A 16427-nucleotide genomic window follows, 5' to 3' on the forward strand; every position below is an offset into this window, starting at 1 on the left:
AGATCGAAGAAAATACGGATAGATAGTTTGAGAGATGATATGAATAAGAAAGGAGTGAATATTAGTATCACCTGTGACAGACAAAAATGGTAGGCGACTGACCTACTCCAAATAAAATTTTGAACAGGACAGGAAGATGACAAAAAGTTCATCAAAATCCTGACCAATAATAGGGGCAAAACAGGAGCAACAAGGTAGAAGTTCCCTCGAGACACGCATGAAAATCAAACTTGTACATTAAGTTAAACAGTATATGTGTTAGTGAAACACACACATACAAACATCAATAATGGATAATAGTCTGTTGGTAATGGGTTGTGGTTTTTGGCTACAGCTACAGGTACGCTCCATGTTAGTGTAGCGGTTTGTGCAAATGGTATGTAAACAATATATGGATATATGGAACAATATATGGAAGGGAACTGTGAAGTTTATTTGTTTACATATTCGATTATATTTTGTGTATCTACTTGAAGTTTTGAAATTCGTAAGTTTGAAGAGCCAAATGAGCATTTTCAATTAGAGATTTACAGGAACGGTCGAATTTTATTTATTTGAATTGAAACTTAAAATTGGTTGTGTTTCGAAGAGAGAACGAGAGACTATTAATTATGCCAAAATATAAGTCTTCTCGTATCAAATCAAGTTCTTCTTTCATTGGAAAAACATTGTTCTAAAGGAGCTGTTAAGGAGATGTTAAGTTAAGACTACAGGCATTCACGGAATATACATAAGGTATCTTTATATGCTACTAAGCGTGAGGAATCTCGAATTTGTATAAACCTTTTTTGGACTACTCTGCATATTACTAAGTTACTTTAAAGATGCATCTTACCACAAAACTGCTACAGTACTCAAACACTGCAGTTATTATCGTAACATTTAACACTCGAGCTGCACCAGTCCTATCAGTTTTCACAACAAAAGCAACGTCTCGGGATAACAGTCGTATTTGTATTCCTATTGTTTTAAAGATATTTTAGTACGTCGTTACTGGTAGTACAATGAGAGCTCTTTCAAAACGGTCTGTTGCAATGATAGGACAGAATGCAGTGCTTAAGGCTTTTCGCTTTTTTGTGACTGAGTTTAAGTTTGTATTGTATTCAGCATTCTATTGTGATTCAGCAGATTTACATGAAGCCAGTTAAAGAAAGAGTGAATGCTACAATAAATTGGATATTTTGCTTGTTATGTTAATGTGGTTACAGAATTTTACAAAATAATCGTGTCACTATGTGGAATCAGTGACTTGAACTACTTCAAGCACCTTCATGGTATTTTATCCATATATCATAGTATTGTATACGGTACTTTGGGATTTTGAAATCAGGTAATTAAAAAAAGACTACCTTCAAACTACATTACATAAAGACTACATTCACAATGAAAGTGTCCCTGTTTCGTCTAAAAGTGGTACTTGTCGAAAGAATTGTTGTGATTGATAGACCTCGGGTCAAAGAAATATCCAAACTAGGTGAAATATCGTCGTCTAATAGTGGTATGTATTTACGCTTTCTTTAGCCACGCCTTGTGCCTGTGTGCATTTGGGGCAGCCTTGAGTCATCAAGGCTGCCCCAAATGCACACAAAGGTACGCTTTTATATCGACCTTGTTTATGTCATTGATGCACTAATATTAAACACGTCTCTTCGTTGTTGTATTTAAGATTACACTACTTATAACTTCAAGAAGAAGATACACACAGAATAATCAGTACTAAAAACTTCATTTGTTTTGAAAAGCTGGTAGCTAATGATTTAACTGTCTAAATACGGTACCGACTATTATTTGTGTAGACATGGTACACACTAGGACTACTTAAATAGCATTAACAGGAGGCAAAAGAAAATGCGGGCATGATCTACTAACACCCAAAACAACGTCAAGAGATTCCATACAAAATCCTCGCACAGATCCGTCTACACCACGTGATCGCATTGTTTACATACTCGAGCGAGAGCGGCGTAATAAAGGATTAAAGACTTACGTGTGTCATCGTACTGGACGCCGTGGAACTCGCTGAAGCAGCGCTGGATGGCCTGCGTGTTCCAGGGCGTCGGGTCCCAGCACAGCAACCCGTCGTAGTACGCAGGACAGTACTCCTGCATCGACAGGTTCTCATTCTTCGCCAGGCACTCCGCCACCTTCGCACTGACATTATCTGTTTCTGTATTCTCGAACGTCGTTAGGTCCTCCAGCTTGACGGCTTAAATCTCTCTCGACTAGGAATTTGAGCTAATTAGCTTTGGTTTGTTCTTTGGCTTGCCTATTTACACTAACATTAACACTTAGTCACATTAATTGTCACTGTCACACTATCTGTGCTGTAGTTCCATTGCGCCATTCGCTGGCGTGGAAGACGAGACAGTCCCGTGTCTCAGGTGTGTTGTTCTGCGCGCCTCAGCGGAGCGGAGTCTGTGCAGCGGCGCCGAGTCCCCGGCAAGAACGTTACCATGATAACGTTGTTTGCACGCGGCTTGTGTTCTAACTTATCAAGTGATAACGTTCCCAGAGCAAACATCGGCAGTCTGTGCCAGTATTTGCGTATCGTGCAAGGAACTTTAGTTTTTAATTTAATTTCCTTCGCCCCATTTAAGCCTTGTTGTCCGTGCAACCTGCAAAGAGACACCTTTGGTCATGATATCGTCATGATAAGTTCTGTATACAGTGCGATTACATTTTATATGAGTTATTATATGATACAATTGAAATATGGGGTTAAGTATGCAAGGAGCGTGCTGAAGATAACAAATACGTGGGTATTGTTTCATTTGTAACGTACATAAATATTAATAGAAGAGAATAGTGTTTTGATTGCAATAATTCTAAGTTCGGTATCTACGTCGTAGATATTTAATTAAATAATGGCAGTGGCGATATAGGCACGCGTTATTGGACGAGGGTAGCAAATGCCTCGGTATTTAGGTCATGGGTTTGGATCGTCACATCGGCCAAAAGTAATTAGGTGCTCTTGGCTACAGGTCCACCTTTATTTGGGATACCAAACTGGAATACCTTTTATGCGTAGGTAATGTTTAAAAATAAAGTCTAACAAGCTATGCAGGAATGCGGATTCTAAGCGTTATGGTCAATTAATAGGCATGTTTGCCTTTGTCTAGTGTTGTAGGTAATTATAAATCCTCTATTGAGACGTCAAGAAAAAAAAGGTTAAGTATGTTAAATATAGTACCTATAGTCTATTTCTAGGATCTGGTTGTCAAGTAGTTACAGCTTTTTGTTTTATTGAATTGGTTTTGATGAGCTCGTCCTGTTTGTTGCACACGAATCTTATAGAAGTATTGTCAAAGATGTTCTTGGGTATAATTGGTGATTGATTAGGAGTTTTATTAGTGGATAGGTGATAAATGTATGTCATTGTACTACTGGTACCGTTTATTATTCGTTAAATTTTGAATTTGGTGCTAAATAATTATTTACTCATTGACTAAGACAGACGTAGGTGCATATTATTTTTGGAAACTAGAAGTAATTAAACTTTTATTTATATGCATAAATAGTTGATATGTGATTAATACTGTGCAAATGTAGGAGTACGTTTAATCCGCTTTAACTAAATCCAAATAAAGAGCGCTGTTCATTAACCGACAGACGATAACCTAGTCATAATAGTGTAATTATTATCATAGATAGTGAATAGGTAGCGTGTAGGTAATCATATTACTATTGGAACTTGGTTAATTTTATATTTAGTAACACTTGTGAATTTTATCGTTGTTTCTATAAATAGTAAACACACTATTATACTGGAATCTATGATTAATCAACATAGCTATGTAAATAGATTTAAAATGGCTTTTTACCAATCAAAAATAGATTTAACCATATCTACATGTTTTCAAAAATGTGTAGCAAAGAAAACTTGAAACCTACACTACATAAATGACTTTAATGGTCACTCATAACATGGAAAAGTTACGCAATAACCAAGTTCATTATATTGTTGCATCGTTTCTGTATATGTAACAAATGTAAATACCCTGAAAATGTCAATATAGAACCTGATGACATTTAAATTTTAAACCTTAACTCCAACAAATAGCTTTCATTTCCACTCACCCACTAAACCCTATTAGTGCATCCCATAGAATTTCCATTTTATATTCTAAAATAGATATTTCATGTATAATTATATTGTACCTTTATTCCTATACAGTCCACAGATATAATGGACGTTAAAAGTTAAACAAGGTTAAAAGCATTTCACAGAACTGTGTAATTTGGCTGGCAGCAATGGAACGGGACGAACCGGAACGACCCGACTGAGGTGAACGATATTGGCGACGTAAATCTAATTTATACGCGCCTTGGACGACAGTCACTTACGTATATATTTTAGCTAGTTTCCTCCCTTTTGATTTATTCACTTGCTCCTACTGGTAATTTTAGTTAGGTATATCAAAATTCGTGGTGGCCTAGTGGGTAAACACCAACCTCTCATGTATGAGTGTGCGGTGTTCTAAGTACACCTTAGACACCAATGGCTGATAAAAAGGTGAAGGAAAACATTTCGAGGAAACCTGGACTATAAACAAGCGTGGCGATTAATGCTCAATCCTTCTCCGTGTGAGAAGAGGCCTGTGCCCAGCAGTGGGCGATAAAAAGGGTATCGGACATCAAAATTGTATTTTCTTATACAAGGAGTTTTGTTGTCAAACAAGGAGATTAGTCAGCTTTTAGCCAGATTAGCAGCTAGCAGAGAATTACAGCCAGTTTCCTACCTTTGATTCATTCACTCGCTTTCATTAGTAATTTTAGTTACGTATATCAAAATTGTACTCTCTATATTTACCTATTGAATACACGAAATATTAATAAGTAGAATTCACAAACTGATGTTGAATTTGCAATATTGATATTAATCATGCATTTATAAATCTACATGATTTACCTACATATATTTGGTTATTGATATTTACTTTACATGGGAATATATATAATATTCATCTATAATTGGAAATAGGTTAGGTTAGCTCGCTATTAATGGATAGCTCGCGCTAGATTGGTAGCGAAATTCAATTAATAATTGGCTGTCGCGATGTTGCGGTCGAAGCAGCGAGAGGAGCAATTATTATGAAACTTACTTTATGAAATAAGATTGTATTTTGGGTTAAAATGTAAAATACTAGCTAAAACAGCCTATGTGTTAATCCAGGGTATCCCGTGTGTTAGGTAGGCCTATGTGTTATCTACATGCAAAATTTTAATCAAATAACAGTGAAAGAATAAAACTCTTTTTCTCATTTCTCACAAACTTTCAGATTTATAATATTGGTAGGAAGTAGGACGTATGTGTAAAACAAAAGTAGGGTGATAAAGTGTACATATTCGTCTATCCATATAGTTTAATTAAGAGCATTATATTTTATACCTAGATGGTGAAATAATTTATCATTTGTGATTCTCAATGTATCTCTATCTAAGTTTAGGTACTCAAGTTTACTATTTTGATGTTTTCAGGTGCTTTAAAACATGATACATTAGGTACTCCAATTTCTTCATGACAAATGACATTATATAGGGCATGAGTCGGCTTTATTTTTAGAGTTCAATGACCACACCCAGTGATTAATTTTTAATTCCAGCAAGTGATACGCTAGATTGATTGATACGTATTTGTTTGTAGCCTGATAACAATGTAACGTGAGACTTTACATAAATCAACCAGTCTATAAAGAGTGAAATGAGTTTATGAACTGCTGTTGTTAATTTGTGGTTAGTATAAAATTCTTACGGACTTTTAATGGTGTTTAGATTGAGGTAAACTTGTTGTCTATATCGTAAGAATGACCATTATTTAAATATCTCTTTTTAAGGTTCCGTTACCCAAAACAAGACCCTATTACTAACACTTCGCTGTCTGTCTGTCCGTCCGTCCTTCCATCTGTCGGTCTGTCACCAGGCTGTATCTTAGGAACAGTGATAGCTAGACAGTTGAAATGTTCACAGATGACGTATATTTGTGGTAATAACAAATACTGAAGTAGTACGGAACCCTTCATATGCAAGTCCGACTGGCACTTTACCGATTTGTAGAACAGTTTTAGCTAATTAATTATTTGAGCAGTTGTTTGTTAAAATAAGAGCAACTTGTCTTTTTAATTTTTGTACGTTTGAACCAATATCACTAAAATGCTGTCAAATTGTTAATTTAATAGTCAGAGTTTTTAATACAAAAAAATGTAATTCTACTACAGGTATAGAAAATTTTTGATTACATTCTGGATCACATTGATTGGCAATATTTTAATTAGTGCTTCAGAAGCGTGCATTAATTAAAATTCTGATATTTTGACAAGAAAATTCTAAGGAATTTCAATACCAATTAAGTACATTACCAATTACAAGTCTTTGTGAATATAAAATGACTAAATGTTCTGTTTGTTTAATTATAAAAGGAAATTGCAATTGAGGATAGGCAATTCTGATTCCAATAGCCTGGCTATGTATTTATAAGAATACGGTAAATTAAGTACTTACTCTGTTGAAATGTAAAAGTAAGTAGGTAGGTACCTACATATGATTACTTATATCTAACATCAGTTGCTTGACTGAACTGATAGGCGAACACAATAAAAAACCTGAAATGTTTTTGTATTTTCAACATGTGCCTTTTGTTTTTGAATAAATTGACAGCAATAGACTTACATTAAAAAAACAGAACATTTTATGTGTACTCCGAAAACTATGGCAAAAGTTAATCAACTGTATGTAGCCAATACATTGGTAGTATGAGTGAAATATTCAATCCGTGTACTCCCACGGTTGTTATTTTAACGAGAAAAGTTTCCATTTACACAAAAAACGAGTAAATAACAATCCGCAACGGGTGGCCTTTCAATATTGTAAAAAATTATAACGGTACTCTATTTTTAATAAAAATACGCACGTTATTCGAATAGGTACCGGTTAAAAATCAACGTTTCGTTAACCATTAAAATGATGCCCGAGGGACTGCGAAAAAATCCATTTAACATACTACCGAAGTTTTTCATTTTCTATAGCTCTACAGGGACACGGCTCTCGTATAATATTTGTGGAATTAAATTAGTTTTTTCTTGAGCGTTTTCGTTTTTAATTTAATAATGTTTTATGGGAGATCGAAGGTATAGAATAGAAGATGTAGGTCTTTGACTTCGCAATGATTCAGCTTTGCAGAATATCTTTGGAAAATTAGTTGGGTTGATGTCAAAACCAAGAAGAAATTACTTAACAATTGGAAAATGGTCAATTTCAACTCATGATTTTCCGTGAAAAGCGGAATATCAAACTTTCGAAAACTACTACTCATTGTAAAGCTAGTAATTATGTCACTTGTTTACCATTTCTTAGCGGCAACAAGCCGATTTAATAGCAAACATCGTAAAATAAGTAATAAGGTGCAATAACACTATAAAAATACTACAAAAACAGCTAAAAAAATAATACCCGACCAAATAAAAAAGGGTATTACATTCATGTATTTATATAGCTTTGTAATGGCAATTTGCAAGGCCTTTGTAGCCTCGAAATTCATTTCGCGTTCACAACGAAACGCTCATGATTGGCAATCGTACAGATCAAATAGCATCATCAAAAAGGTTTAAGAACCAAATAGTTCTATACATATACACACATCGTTATGCTAAAAAAAAAACTAACACTTTTCTATGGGAAAACCCCCCGCCCCCCACCCTTACTCGGATATAATAGTCTATGCTAGATTCTTTAGTTTCGGAGCCTTTACAATCGTACAATCAAACAAATACATAAGTATTGAAGTAGGTACGGACATAATAATGAGACAATAAATGGGATGTTTGAGAACCAACGCTACACAAGTACAGCCCGTGACGTCACGGCTACTCGAAACGATCAAATATTAAAAAGATTTCGTTCCTCTAGAGACAATTTGTTAGCGCGATTTCGCAACAAAGGGAATACAAGATATGATCCCAACAATAACTAATTCACAGCGAAGACGGCCGACGTGAACTTGTTTCCGTCAATTTATAAGGAAATTGCGTTATTCTCGAAGCTGCAAACAATGGAAATATTTCACACTTTTATTGGTTTTATGCATATTTGACACTCCTTGGTAAAAAAAAACAAATACGTGTAGGTCGTGTAGTCATTATCTTGTTTGATGTTGATATGATCTGATTTATCACACGCTTGTTCACAGTACAGTCGAGCACAGTTTGATCGCAGGTTTTCTCGAGTGGCTGCGTGTGTACTCGACTGTACATCGTTAGAACCTTGGGGAGTAATAAATCCCTACTACTACAAGTATTACGCGCGATAAACCAAATTGCCTTTGGGTCCGAATTCCTTAGATTTCAGTCTTGAAGCCTGTAGCTATTTTATTTATTGTAGGTTCCTGTGTTTTAGTATCTGCAAATAAATAAAAAAGTCCTTAACCTACTTGGTCTATTTTTTATTTCGATTATTTGTTTTATGGTAATGATGAGCAAAAACTCGAGCACTTGCCAACACCAAATCTCGGGTCTGTTAATGATTATTTATTTATGCTGCTTATTTCCTTTTCTTTTTAGCAATTATCTCGGCATAGCGCCAGAATCTTAATGCGCTTCCTGGGTAGTTAGTGACTTGGGGTCAATGGTTGTAACATCTTAACAACCTCCTAAAACTCTTGTCTACATTCAAAGAAAATAGAAGACATTTTTACCAGGCGTCCAAACACGAGAACACAAATCCATGTATTTCATGACTTTCAATACAGTTGTAGTAATTTTTTTGCACTCTTCCACAATATTTACCAAAAAACCGAACTTGCAGTCATAAATAGAATTGAAAACGAGCGCGAAATGTAAAAGTGACGGTGGTAACAATAGGGATAAAATGGGAAGTCGTTTGGCGCGTATTGAGGCGTAATCGGAGCGTCCCGTGACGTTTGTTTCATTTTGACTATCGTTCGGAACCGCCGATGCTGGCCGATTCTGCACGATTCCATGCGTTTGAATCACGCAGGAAGGAAAGTCGAACGGAGATGACATGACGCAGGTAGGTCAAGTAACATACCTACGGTAGGCGTGATTAAGACGATCAGTTACTAATAAAGTGACGAGATGTTCCGGTTCCTTGACACATCTGTCATAGATTGGTCTTAATTGAGCAGTGATTTCGTTTAAAAATAAATACGGGTTCCAAAGAAGGCGTATGAGTATAGAGCTAGTAACGTTCCTATTCCCCGGAACACCCGCAATTTGGCGTCACTGCTTTCTTAAGCGATTTTGCGTTATGACATCTCTGCTTGTAATTTATTTCTCCATGGTGTTAAAGTGAACGCGTGGAGCGAGGCGTTTTTCCTCGTGAATATTCATGGTATTGAAATTGCATACAGATGTAAAGCATCATGGGAATTTAATTTATTTTTCAATTGTATTATGTTGAGTTTTATTTCGTTATTGTTTAATTATATTTTCATTTTATTTTGCACCATAACGAAGACTGAGTTCATTTCAATTTGCAGACGTCATTATCGATTACAAGATTTTCTATTGCCAGGCATCATCATCATCCTCCGAGCCTTTTTTCCAACTATGTCGGGGTCGGCTTCCATTCTAACCGGATGAAGCTGAGTACCAGTGCTTTACAAGAAGCGACTGCCCTATCTGACCTCCTCAAACCAGTTACCCGGGCAACCCAATGCCTCTTGGTTAGACTGGTGTCAGACTTACTGACTTCTGACTACCCGTAACGACTGCCAAGGATGTTCAATGATCCAATTCTTCATTTAAAGAAATTCTAAATCTCGCTTAATATTTGGAATCTAAATCTCAACAATTAGTATTAATTTTCGTAACAACAAATTCCCATTTACGATCAAACAAATAACACTCACAATATACATTAAGGAAGTCAATAGGTACATCAACTAGCACAATCCATAACGTTCACTTCCATTATCGTCTTCGCGATAACGCACATTATCCGAGCGAAGCGCCCACTAAACGGAAAACGATAAAGATTAATATACCAAACATACAGCTGACAGAAGACTGCATAGCGGTTTCAAAACAGACATAAAGACTAGCTTTTACTCGTGGCTTTACTTGCTTTCCCTGCTTTCCAAGGGAACTTTTTCTGCACTAAGTCCATACGACCAGTTAGCAAGTCATCAACATAGACGAATCATTCTTGCAGTTGAAATCAATAGTGCCAATGCACTGCCCATGATCCGAAAAATCATATTTTTTGGAAACCGTTCTATGTATGTGATGTACATAAAATACTATAGTTTACTGTACCTACAGCTATTTAAATTACATGATTAGAGTTGCATTCAGATAGACTGGAAGCCCATTCCAATATACGGGAAAGAGCTGGGAAAATGATGATGATTATAAGATTAGAGTAGCAAAAGTTTTAAGCCGTTTTTCCTTAAATACCGTAACAAACAAACAGACAGACATTCGCATTTATATTATTGGTACAGTCCTAAAGATGCTAGAGTCAGCAAACCACTCCCCATAATGTGTTTGTAGAAACCGTTTCAATTTATAACGTTATTAAGTTAAAGTTATAATAACTGTCTCGTTTAGACATAAACTGGAACCCGGATGGCACATTAAGTCGGTATTAAAGTTTGCTGCGAAAGCAAATATTTAATGGAAGGATTAACATTTGCTTCTGGATTTTATTATTATTTGAGAATAAGCAATATCCCACCAAAAACATTGAATGTAAAAAAAGCCAATCCTCTACGCAATTCCTCCACCGTAAAAAGTTTTGAGATCGCATAGAAGCCAAGTCCTGTTCAACTTTATTTGTAATAATAAATCAATATTTTGTGACCATATCAATAGTTTCATTCACTTTACAATAATATTGACTTGGCCATGAGCACAATAAACTACAAATATAATACAGCATATCTTGGAGAGGTGAAAGTCAATCATGAAGTTTAATATCACAGAATTAAATACTTTTAGGGTTCCGTAGCCAAAATGGCAAAAACGGAACCCTTATAGTTTCGTCATGTCCGTCTGTCCGTCTGTCCGTCTGTCCGTCTGTCACAGCCGATTTACTCGGAAACTATAAGTACTACAGTGATGAAATTTGATGGGAATATGTGTTGTATGAACCGCTACAAAAATATGACACTAAATAGTAAAAAAAAGAATTGGGGGTGGGGCCCCCCATACATGTAACTGAGGGATGAAATTTTTTTTTTCGATGTACATACCCGTGTGGGGTATCAATGGAAAGGTCTTTTAAAATGATATAAAGTTTTCTAAAAAACATTTTTCTTAAAGTGAACGGTTTTTGAGATATCAGCTCTCAAAGTCGTAAAAAGTATGTCCCCCCCCCTCTATTTTTATAACTACGGGGTATAAAATTCTAAAAAAAATAGAGGTGATGCATGCTAATTAACTCTTTCAACGATTTTTGGTTTGATCAAAGTATCTCTTATAGTTTTTGAGATAGGTTGATTTAACTGTAATTTACGGAACCCTTCGTGCACGAGTCCGACTCGCACTTGGCCGGTTTTAGTTTTTTCAATTGTTACTAAATGACCGACAGTCAGTATCATCCAAAATCATGAACTGCACATTTACTATGGCGCATGTTTGGTCCATGGTGATCTCAAATTCCAATCAGTCCAATCGTAAAATCATGTCCATATAGAATGTATCAATTCAATGGTATTTACACATTATTTCAGGGAGCGACTATTAACTTGTGCTCATGGCCAAGACAATATTATTGTAATGTGAACAAAACTATTGATATAGTCACAAAATATTGATTTATTATTACAAATAAAGTTGAACAGGACTTGGCTTCTATGCGATCTCAAAACTTTTTACGGTGGAGGAATTGCGTAGAGGATTGGCTTTTTTTACATTCAATGTTTTTGGTGGGATCTAATTTATTTTTTGTAGGTCTCCTTCTTCTCTAAGTATATAACAAATTAAATTAACTTACATGCAACTAACTAAATATATAACAAACTAAATATGTAGACCTAAACTAGCACGTAAACAACATTTTTTTTTTTAATAAATTAAACAATTTCGAAATTGTCGAATTTTTTAATCGAATATCTTTTAGAATAAAAGAGATTTATTTCAGAGGTAGATGGCGCTATCACATGAAATTATTTGTTTTTTTTAAACTAAAAACCGTAGCGCGATTTAGACCAGGACAACGCCATCTATCGAGCGAGCATGCAGTATTTATCGCACTGCATTAATATGAAAGATTTTATCATTATTCATTTTATTTTAACCTAGCTTTTTTATTCATATGTATGTATATTTAATACATAATAACAATATACCACACTACGTAACAATAAAACAAATAGTAACATTTTGTACATAAATAAATAACAAAGTTATCAATGCAGTCAAAATTCATACACAATGTTCTTGAAAAACCGCAAATATAAATTTGTTTCCTATTTTTTTATTAAGTTTTAAGGTTTTTATAATTTTCCCTTTATATGTAGCCAATAACCTATCTTGGTGCCAAATTTGAAGGTTCTAAGTTTGCTAGAAGTACCTTAGACTTTTGATGATCGGTCAGTGAGTGAGTCAGTGACAAAATGGTGTAACTTTGATCGCTCATAACTCGTAAACTATTTATTCAAATTTCTTGTAATTTTGGGACTGAGCTTGTTTTAATACTTGCTCTTGGTCATCGAAAACCTAAACTCCTAGCTTTGTTCACATGGAAGATACAGGGGGCTGAAATAGCCGCGAAACGCTTCGAGAAAAGATGGTACGGCCGTGCCCGCTTTGCTCGAGTCTTGGCTGGGGCACTGCCGTGCCCTCAGATTTTTGCATTTATGAGCTAGATAGGGACACAATTTAAGTTTCAAAGTTTTATTGATATTGCATTCAGTGGACAGTAATGTTCGTTTGACAAAATTTTATTTAAAACCTTTCAAACTTTGCAGCGATATTCCCTGCTACCAGGAATTACGGGATTTCCTACAGGTAAAGGTTAAAGGATATCCTGTGATGGAACACCTATATTTTCTTGAGCAACATTTGTACTAGCGTGCACTGAAATGGTATTTTCAGTACTGTGTATTTTTTGGCCGCACACACGAAGCCGCAGCGTGCAAAAAATTCGGCCAACTTTTTTAGGTGCTCCTTTTGTGTCATAGATTTTCACGTTTTATTTCAAAGTGGTACAATGCTAGCGCAAAAAATGAAAGTTCCAAGGTAGCGTCAGGAAAAAGGGAAATAAAAAATTACATTGAAAAAGAACCGTTTGGTGAAAGATAAATAATGTGCCTATCTAATATGAATATTTATTATAATATAAATAAACAAGAAATGTTAAGTATTCTATTATAATGCTGTCAGCTATTTTCCAGATGATCCAGACCTCCGGACCTATGAGACGAGGACTCATATTTTTTTACGTGATCCGCGTGCAGATCGGCTAAATATAATAGCCTCTACTTTTATTGGTGGGACAAATGGTAATAGTGGGGTATAATTCGCGAATTCTGTTGTTTCATTTCAGTACATAATTGTATACTTTTACATAATTGCATACTTTTATGACCTACATGCTCTTGAGTGCATTTACTTAGCATTTATAAGTAGTTGCTCCCGAATTAATTCCTTGTAATCACGGCCTAAGTCCTAAGTGCGCAGACATCTGTAACATTTGTTAACATCAATATCAAGTGAGTCAAACTCAAGTGGCTGATAACGCTCAGATTGTGTGTTTGTCATTATTACTAATACTCTGCTATCTGTTGGTATTTTCACCTAGTATAGTTGCACTGGGCTTGTGTTGTTATACAATCTACTACCTATTATAAAACTGGTTGCGAAAAAAATCTTGACACTATAAGTAAAAAAATAACCGCTAAAATATTTACCCCACTGCCCCAAAATAATTGCCACGCAGTGTAATTTGATTTTCCAAGATTCATTCCGAACTCATAATTAACAGTATTGTGCTAATCTATACGATCCCAATTTCATGCTGGCTTTCATAATTCCCAAGAAATTGCAATCAGGAAACCATTAAAATTATAACTGATGTTCGAGACATCGCATAGAATTCGAAATTATCTTTGAACAAGTTCGTCCAATCCCATTGACGGTTAAATTGGAGACCAACTGGAATTGATTTATTTGATAACTGCTTGCAAACCTTGGGATTGAGAGGGAATATTGTACAAGAACTATTGGACCCATCTGGTCAATCCGAGGAATGTCGCAATATGTTTGAATATAGAATACAGTTTGATTATGTATGTTGCCAGTTGCAATCTTGGTGACAAGTTATTGAACCTTTTTTTTCACTGTCATTCTTTTTTCAAAATAAGAGACAATTATTGTTTCTAGTTTTTCTTTTTTTATAAGTCTTGTGAAACAGTTTGTCTGCTTACAGAGCAGACCTACTTTCTAACAAATAATAATTTAATGCTTCATTCCGGAATATTTTATGTTTTAATTAAGGTGCTCCCAAGTGTTTTCCAGGGTACAATTTGGATGTTTTCTTTCCCTTAGGCCATCCCCGCGCCAGATTACAACGGTAACAAGGAAAGTTTCATTTGAAATTTTAATGAGATAATAAAGGAGTTGTTTTTATATTCACTTTGGGGATGTTTAAAAATCTTAAACTTTAATATTGTCACGATTGTTTTTTGCTGTATAAATCGACGCATGAAAACTTTTTTTAACAATCATTCAAAGACTTTTCTACCCTAATTAAAATACTTGTAAATATGTGATTAAAGTAATAAAATCAGGCTCCTACAGTGACGTTTATTACATTACATAATAAATAACCATTGCGGTGGAAACATTAAAAATCCTTTAGTGCTAGCAAACGTCGGATGCACTAAAGTCGGAGCTATGTCGGTAAATGACAGGTGCCGTTATCTCCTACCGACGTCGGAGTAACTGCTTTATTTATGATAGAACCGTTAAATGTATCCGATACCAAGTTATTGTTTAAACGCATACCTATAGAATTATATATAGGATAGGTATTCTCACACTGGAGGCATTCGGACCGCGTCGGTCAAGTAGAAGTAGTTGTACTTGTACTAGAGCTCGAACGCAGAACGCTCGACCGCGTGACCGCTCACAGTCTGATAGATCCCTTAGAGGTTAATAGGTAGTCTATATTTTTTTTTTTTTTTTTTTTTTAATTAGCCTATGCTGTCCCACTGCTGGGCAAAGGCCTCCCCCAAAGCCTTCCACTTTTCTTTATCCATCGCTGCTTGAGGCCAGTCCGAGAGGAAGCTGTCCAAGTCTTCCCTCCAGCGTTTCCTTGGTCTCCCTCTAGTCTATATTAAATAGGTACCTGGCGTGTCCGCTGGAGGGCGCCACAGTGTCGTGCACAGTGTCGAGCACGGCGGCGAGCGCCGTCGGTAGCGGATACCTCCCGCTTTATACGTAGAATCTGCTCCGGCGAAGATGGCACACCAACGCTGATAGGCAACCGGTAGTGGCGGATTCGGCGGGGCAGTGAAGTCTTGTGATAGGCTTAGGGCGACGACAGAGGTCAAAAGTGCTCGTCGGCCATTCACTGCATCCGAAACCTTCTCCAGTCGTGGCGGTTCTCCGTTCCACTGGGAATAGTGGGTGGAGGACGAGAGAGTGCGTCTGTGTCTGCGCAAACACTTACGCACTTAAATATTTCACGCGCAACTGACTGCTTCTGGTTACTGGATCCTGATAAAAGACCTGCGGCGATGGGCTGAAGTAGAGAGGTTGGGTGGTGGTGCACACCCGGCTTTGTCTGAAGCCTGCACGTATGGCAGCCTAAGGAGAGTGGTCGTTTCTGCACTGCACTTGGGACAACAGTGCGGATTGGGCAGCACCTTAGGTGATGAAGCAGCCCTATTTAGGGAGGCACTGCTTCCCCCGCTCAGCCGGGGAGGGGGCTAGAAAAGGTGTCCTAAAAAAATGCTTGTCCCGTCAAATTGGGGGAGTAGCAACCGCGGCTGCTTAGGCACCCCATTACTCGCGGTCGACGTAACAAGAAAAATAAGATAAAAACATCATTTATGACATTTGGCGCATGGAACGTGCGTACATTAATCGATAATGACGGAAACCTTTGCCCGGAGCGTAAAACTGCTGTCGTAGCACGTGAACTTGCTCGATACAATGTAGACGTGGCAGCTTTAAGCGAAACACGCTTAGCTGACCAAGGCGAACTTGAAGAAATCGGCGGTGGTTATACATTCTTCTGGAAAGGAAGACCCCAAAGTGAACGAAGGTTAGCTGGCGTAGGGTTTGCCATTAAATCCACCATCGTAAAAAAGCTGCCAGAATGTCCACAATACATCTCGGACCGCATTATCACATTACGCCTTCACCTACCAAACGACAACTTCCTGAATGTGATAAGCGTATACGCACCAACAATGAGTAACGAGGACAGTGTCAAAGATCAGTTTTATGAAGAACTTTGCCAAT

At 36.6% G+C, this 16427-nt stretch overlaps 1 protein-coding gene across 4 annotated transcripts in view; it reads right to left on the reverse strand.

Annotated features, from left to right (window-relative positions):
• LOC110370558 (diuretic hormone receptor) overlaps positions 1-16427 on the reverse strand; it is a 167572-nt gene that overhangs the window by 25338 nt on the left and 125807 nt on the right. For all 4 annotated transcript variants that reach the window (XR_002429250.3, XM_021326409.3, XM_049845015.2 and 1 more), the window contains exon 2: positions 1988-2615. Coding sequence is in view for 3 of the 4 variants with exons in the window: in XM_021326409.3 (XP_021182084.1) it covers positions 1988-2108 (121 nt within the window). In the remaining variant the exon portion in view is untranslated. The remainder of the gene's footprint in view (positions 1-1987; positions 2616-16427) is intronic.

Source organism: Helicoverpa armigera, chromosome 15 (assembly GCF_030705265.1).
Source record: "Helicoverpa armigera isolate CAAS_96S chromosome 15, ASM3070526v1, whole genome shotgun sequence".
In the NCBI taxonomy this organism is placed as follows: domain Eukaryota; kingdom Metazoa; phylum Arthropoda; class Insecta; order Lepidoptera; family Noctuidae; genus Helicoverpa; species Helicoverpa armigera.